The sequence below is a fragment of the Triticum urartu genome, chromosome 2 (genome assembly GCF_003073215.2).
Source record: "Triticum urartu cultivar G1812 chromosome 2, Tu2.1, whole genome shotgun sequence".
Lineage (NCBI taxonomy): Eukaryota > Viridiplantae > Streptophyta > Magnoliopsida > Poales > Poaceae > Triticum > Triticum urartu.
The window spans coordinates 479,096,699-479,103,603 of NC_053023.1; the positions used below are offsets into that span (position 1 = coordinate 479,096,699).

Sequence of the window (6,905 nt, forward strand, 5' to 3'; positions counted from 1 at the left end):
TCATCTAATGATGTGATCCCATTAATCAAATAACAACTCTTTGTCTATGGTTAGGAAACATAACCATCTTTGATTAATGAGCTAGTCAAGTAGAGGCATACTAGTGACACTCTGTTTGTCTATGTATTCACACATGTATTATGTTTCCGGTTAATACAATTCTAGCATGAATAATAAACATTTATCATGAAATAAGGAAATAAATAATAACTTTATTATTGCCTCTAGGGCATATTTCCTTCAGCTGCCCTTTGGCGAACCGAGATCACCAACTAGTCTAGCAGACCCTCATCATGCACCACATGCGTACGCTCCAGCTTCTGCCACCGCCACTTCTGCAGTCCCAAACTCAGGAGAGATCCACGCATTGACCTTCCCAGGGCCAACTGCCATCGACGCCAGACAACGCCACCACCCTACGCGCGTCAATCAACACATGTCCATTGCCTAGACCCCGCAGCGCCATGCCGCCTAGACCCGTTGTCGTTGACGCGATAGATGCCACACCGCACCACCTCCGGCACCGGGAACCATCCAAGCTCGCCGTGCACACCTTCTAGCTCAATGCCCAAGACGACGCCTCCAAGAAGGTGACGACGCCATGGCGCCGCTACCGCCCATTCACGGGGGACTAGGGTTTTCACCTGGGCACAGAGGGAGGAGTGAGCAGGGGGTTGACCTCACCGTCGCCACCAAGGAGGGGAAACGACCAGAGCACCATCAACGACGTGGCCGGCTGCGGCGGTTAGAGGTGTCCACTGGACAAGCTCTCACCCCATCACCCACCTGGTTCGCCATCAACACCTTCGAGCACGGACGCCCGAGATTTGGATTAGCCGATGGGGAGAACCGCGCGCTAGGATGGTCCACCGCAGATCTGACGAGAGGCGCACGGGGAACCACCTCACTCCACGACCGTCTTCCACCGGGGTCCTGCTGCCCAAGAAGCCAAGGAAGTCTGACCGACCGCTGTGACGAACGCCCATCACCGATGGAAGGACGCCGCCCACACCAATCGAGGCCACCGCTTCAGATCCAGGCCCTCACCTGACCCGAGGCAGAGGAGCAACCAAAGGCCTCGCCGCCACTGTCCCTTGCAGGAGCGGGGATCCGGCGACTGCCTTCGACGGCGGCGAGGGAGGAGGAAGGAGGGGAGGGAACCGATGGCGGACGGAGTTGGGGCCCCGGTGCACCTCCCGTGGTGTATCCTTGAGGAGACAAAACATACTATTTTCTATTCCCCTTATCTGCAAACATATTTGTAGGACTGCATTGTCATAGCCGCGATTAAAATAATGCTTTTTAGATAGTGCTAGCCAAAACTCATGTGCTGCTACAAATAAAACAACGAGACAGCCAACAGTTTGCTTCAATAAAACAAAAAGGCTCTAACTTTGCGAGCCATGACAACATCTCACACTTTGCAAGAAATCTAACACCTGGTGATAGTATGGGACAAGGAGGCAAACAAAATGCCACCACTAATTGACATCTTTACAGTAGCAACGGACAATGATACAATTCATCATACCACTAAATTCAGTTTTGGAAGCAAACAGAACCAGCTGTTCCGGCTCACACAGCCAGAGCCAGGTGGGTAGGGGTTTAGGAGAAGCCGCAAACCCAACAAAAAACAGATTCCGGATTCTACCACCTCCGGAACTGAAACCCCACTCCTCCCGTCGGCGGCCAACCACCTCAAATTCTCCACCTCCGTCCCCAAATCTCAAGTGCTCGCTGATTCTTTTGTGAAGCACGCGGCGGCGATATCTTGGGATTTCAGCGCGGTCCGGCCTGAGTCGCTCGTGGTAAGGGACTGACCTCGTCTCTTCCGCCCCAAATTTCTTCTACATTTCATTGTATCTTTTTTATGCAACCCAATCTTTAGACTTTGCCGTGCCCTAGAGCTGCAGGTCCGCCTTCTTCCCCGCCGCCGCCATCGCCGTTCCCGTCCTACAAACCAACCTCCGAATTTTCTGGGTGTGCACCGGCACGCTAGGCACACCATCTGGATCCGCCTCTGCGTGCCATTCAGCTCGCTGGGATGGCGACGCAGCTGCCCTGCTTCACGCAGCTCACCCCGCCGTCGCCGGGATGGAGGAACGAAGCCGGGAGCCTCGGGGCTGCATCTGGGAGGGCATTGGTCAGAAGCGTTCCATTTTCAGGCCACTCTCGCTTCAGGTGTCGCGCAACCCCACGCAGCGCCAACTCGTTTCAGAAGAAAGACTCCTTCCTGGACCTTCACCCGGAGGTGTCCCTGCTCCGAGGCGAGCAGAATGACGAGGCTATTAACCCAAGGAAAGCTTCTTCTGATGGGAGCACGTTGGAGGGGCTGGGGGTGCCGCCGAGCCAGGACGATTACAACGCTGCCAAGATCAAGGTCGTCGGAGTCGGGGGTGGGGGTTCGAATGCTGTCAACAGGATGATTGAGTACTCCATGAATGGTGTCGAGTTTTGGATCGTCAACACCGATGTCCAGGCGATAAGGATGTCCCCGGTGCATTCCCAGAACAGGCTGCAGATTGGGCAGGAGCTCACTCGGGGTTTGGGTGCGGGTGGGAACCCTGATATTGGGATGAATGCCGCCAAGGAGAGCTGTGAGTCCATAGAGGAAGCACTTCATGGTGCTGACATGGTTTTTGTCACGGTAAATGTCACCCCCTTCATATGAAACTATCATGTTATATGTGGAGGTATGATAATACTGTTCCTGTGTCCATATTGCAGGCTGGAATGGGTGGAGGAACTGGAACTGGAGGTGCTCCTGTAATTGCTGGAATTGCCAAGTCCATGGGTATACTGACAGTGGGTATTGTCACAACGCCCTTTTCATTTGAGGGGAGGAGGCGTGCAGTTCAGGCTCAAGAAGGAATATCAGCCTTGAGAAATAGTGTGGACACTCTCATTGTCATCCCAAATGACAAGCTGTTGTCTGCTGTTTCTCCAAACACTCCTGTCACGGAAGCATTCAACTTGGCTGATGATATTCTTTGGCAAGGAATTCGCGGTATCTCTGATATCATTACGGTAAGTAAACTGACGTATGCATTTGAAACTCTTATCACATAAGGTGGGAGAATGAATTAGCATATCAGAGATATATAACTTGCATAGATTTAATGTCCTCTTCCTCTTGCAGGTTCCTGGGTTGGTTAATGTAGATTTTGCAGATGTGCGAGCCATAATGCAAAATGCAGGGTCATCTTTGATGGGTATAGGGACTGCAACAGGTATTGCATCTGAAATAAGCTGCTGGTGTTTTTTTCTTGATATTTATATGATTGCTGCACACATCTAGCTCCATTCTTTGCAAGTTGAATTCTAGTTTGCACCCTGTTTATTGAGAAGACTTCATTGCATGACACAGCTAGGAGCAAACAATGTTAAATAGAGAAAAGTGATTGCCTGCCACAATGTGATGTTGAGTAGTGTTCGAAGATTTCGGTTCAAAAAGAGCTCTTTTATAGTGCCCCCAAATTATTATTAGTCATCTATTGTCTTAGATCTAAGGGTCGTTGTTTACTGGTACTCCAAGAAAAGTATTATGGAGTACTGCCACAAAATATGTAGGAGTACCTGGTTTCAGGGGTAAAATAGTAACTTGGAGAGAATTAAGTGTGAATATAAGCTCAGATCTATGGTCACACACGTCAGTACGTGCATATGGATGCGGTGAGCATGGCAGGTTTGGCTGCAGCGATAACCGTGAATAGAATGCTATCTTCCTAAATAAGAACTTAATTGCTCAGGAACAGCTGGAGATTAAAAAGACTTCCTAAATAAACAATTAATGGCTGAAGAACAGACAGAGATTAAAAGATGAGATCTGCTACTTGTTTCTCACAAATTGCCGTCGGATCCAGCGAGATTAAACAAGAATTGACATCATCGAGTAATTCTCTGTATCCGGCCATCGACGGTCAGCTCCGGCGAACGCGCCTGCTAAGGATGCTATGGGGGAGCGAATATGTGCAGTTATGGAGATGGTGGCGGCGGGCCTCAATTGTTGCAAAGTCAGCAAGTTTTGTGTGATGCCATAGTTATCGCCACTCCCATCACTGCGGCAATTTATATGTACTCCCTCCGTTCCAAATTACTCGTCGCAGAAATGAATGTATCTAGAACTGAAATACATCTAGATACATCCATACCTGCGACAAGTAATTCGGAACGGAGGGAGTATATGTATAGTGTTCTATTGGTTTGCTCCTAGTAAGAAGAATATGATTAAAAACCTAAAATACCCCTATGCATCAAGGGCTAGATTTCACTGGTACTCCTTAACACCCAGGTGGTGTACCAGGGTACCTTAAAATTGCTCCAAAAAAAAGTAATGTTCAAAGCTAACGCTGTATTAGGCTATTAGCTCCTATGCATGCTACCAACACTTGAATCTGTGGATGTATTATAGCTTCAGAATTGTTGTGTTTTTCACCTTATGGCATCAAGGTAATAACACTGACCATTTCTTCACCTTATGTCCTACACTGTTATTGTTGACTAATAACAACGAAACAAATTTACATGCCATACTAGGCACATGATAAAATTAATGGTCAACACACGGTTCATATGTGTACAATACAAGAACCAACTATTAATACATCATACATGCCAGGTCGACACTGACAAATTGAGTTCAGTTTTCTTGGTATAGTGCTGTAGTTTGCAGTTTCCATGCAGATGCCATACAGCCATACTTGACTGAATTGAATTTTAATCTTTTTTTTTATTTTGTTGTGTTGCCTTAAATTTTCAGGCAAGTCAAGAGCAAGAGACGCCGCTCTTAATGCCATTCAGTCACCACTGCTAGATATTGGAATTGAGAGGGCTACAGGCATCGTGTGGAATATCACTGGAGGAAATGATTTGACTTTGTTTGAGGTTGGTCCATCTATTTGACAGTTTTTTGCTGATTTTCTCACGCCGTATATTGTTTGGTGAACTTAGTTTTTGTAGGTTAATGTTCTGTGCACTCTTTTATATGGTTGTCTAGTTGCCATACATCTAATATGACATGAATACATTAAACAGAAAAGTTGCTACTAGGATACACCAAGTAGTATTATGTTTTATTCGTACATGACAATATCAATCCAAGTGGGTATGATAACGACTTTATAGGGAACAGACACCTGGCATTTGTGGTGTAGCAGCTAGTTTGCCTTCTAAATCGACTGGGGCCACATTTTAATTGCTTTGTTTGTTGTGGGTGTTTCTCTCAGGCTCCTGTTGATTGATTTTGAGTGATCCCACAAAACAGAGTAATAATGCAATAATACTATATATAGAATTAAGTTATTTAGAGGGGTTCAACGTCCGATTAGATTGTGTTCTACATGAATTTCAATACTTTGGTTGGCCTAGTTTTGGAAGTTTGAAATGACGTGATCAAGCATTAATATCTTTTTTATTTTGACCTCATAATTTTATTTATTTATTGCCTTTAGCTATGTTATAAGAAAAACTGATTTTGTGTTTATCTGAAATTGTCACATATGCGTCGGTACCATGGACTTCAGGGTATCAAATTTTCTCAGTATTAACCTGCATTCAAATAAGACCCATCTTCTACTAGTTACTGAATGGCGGAAACAAATTCTGAACAGCTGAGGGATGTTCTATGAAATCGTGATAATGGTGTGATCTATTTCGCTGCATGAAGAGCCAGCTTTTACCAACATGTACACATTGTTTTTAACCATGTTAACATACAAGTTTGATTTCCCTCCATTAGGCAACTTGTTCCTGCAAAACTAAACTATCAGTTGCTAATATATGCAACATACGAGGTAGATTCAACACTCGGTAATTTCCATCTATACAACAGTATATGGCTATATGCCCATAAGAAACTTCGTATTTCACAAAACTGCAATTATTATGTTCCTGGCACCAGCATAGCTCTTGCATGGTTGAGATGTGGTGCTGGACCAGACCCACCCAAATATGTTGATAAACTTGCTCACAAGAGCTACTTCCCTCAAAAACAATGATGATGCTCTGAAGGTCTCGGCATCAAAGTTTACCTGTTGCCTGGGTGTCGCTTTCATTTTTCCAGGGCGGTCATAGAATTTTCAAGATCAGCTTATGTAGTCACCATTTTCATACGGAGGTCTGATTTTCTTATTTTTTAGGTAAATGCTGCAGCCGAAGTAATCTACGATCTAGTTGATCCAAATGCTAATCTGATATTTGGTTCTGTCATAGACCCATCACTCAATGGCCAGGTAAGCCATACGCATATTCATTTTAGCATGTTTCCATACGCCTGTTCATTTTAAGTATGTATGGGTTATATTTAACAGTTGCACTATAAGTTTCTCACAAGTTGGGCAACTGCGGGAGAGATGCGATTAACTTGTTTATTATTTGCTTAGAAATGCTTATGCACATACTTTTTGTCGATGCAGGTTAGCATAACATTGATCGCTACTGGCTTTAAACGGCAGGATGAAGCAGAAAGCCACACCGTAAAGGTAAATACGGTTGCACAACTACTGGTCTAGATTCTGAGGGGAATCTCTTACGTGATCTCACGTGTTGAACCAGGGTGGCCAGCAAATGCAAGGAGACAATGGTCGACATCCATCTTCCACAGGTGGCAGCAAGGTGGAGATCCCCGAGTTCCTTCGGAGGAGAGGACCTTCTCGCTTCCCGCGAATTTGACTCTTCTCCAGGGCTCCCTTTCTTAGATAATGCCTGTTGAGACTCGCCCCTCGTAGATTAGATGCCCTCTTGTAAGATACCAGACCTGTAGAGTCTAGCTGTTTTCCGTAGAGGTTTTACTTTTTTGTAGTTTGTTTGATCTTTCTGTTCTTTATCTTGGAATGCTACTGCCAATAATGTGTAGCTGTGAGCATATCAGTGTTGTAGAAAATGTTCTGCCTTCCTGGTGTGTCCAA

The 6,905-nt window shown here is 45.6% G+C and overlaps 1 protein-coding gene across 2 annotated transcripts; it reads left to right on the top strand.

Annotated features, from left to right (window-relative positions):
• The first annotated feature begins 1,552 nt into the window (after positions 1 to 1,552).
• On the top strand, positions 1,553 to 6,905 carry LOC125538047 (cell division protein FtsZ homolog 2-1, chloroplastic-like). Of its 2 annotated transcripts, none has more exons than XM_048701355.1 (8): positions 1,553 to 1,808; positions 1,914 to 2,647; positions 2,728 to 3,027; positions 3,140 to 3,230; positions 4,760 to 4,884; positions 6,138 to 6,230; positions 6,414 to 6,479; positions 6,553 to 6,905. In XM_048701355.1, the coding sequence occupies exons 2-8, from the start codon at positions 2,045 to 2,047 to the stop codon at positions 6,667 to 6,669; spliced, it is 1,395 nt and encodes a 464-aa protein (XP_048557312.1). In that variant the 5' UTR covers positions 1,553 to 1,808; positions 1,914 to 2,044; the 3' UTR covers positions 6,670 to 6,905. The 2 variants fall into 2 exon arrangements, with proteins under 2 accessions (XP_048557312.1, XP_048557311.1); XM_048701354.1 differs by having other exon boundaries at positions 1,554 to 1,808; positions 1,906 to 2,647.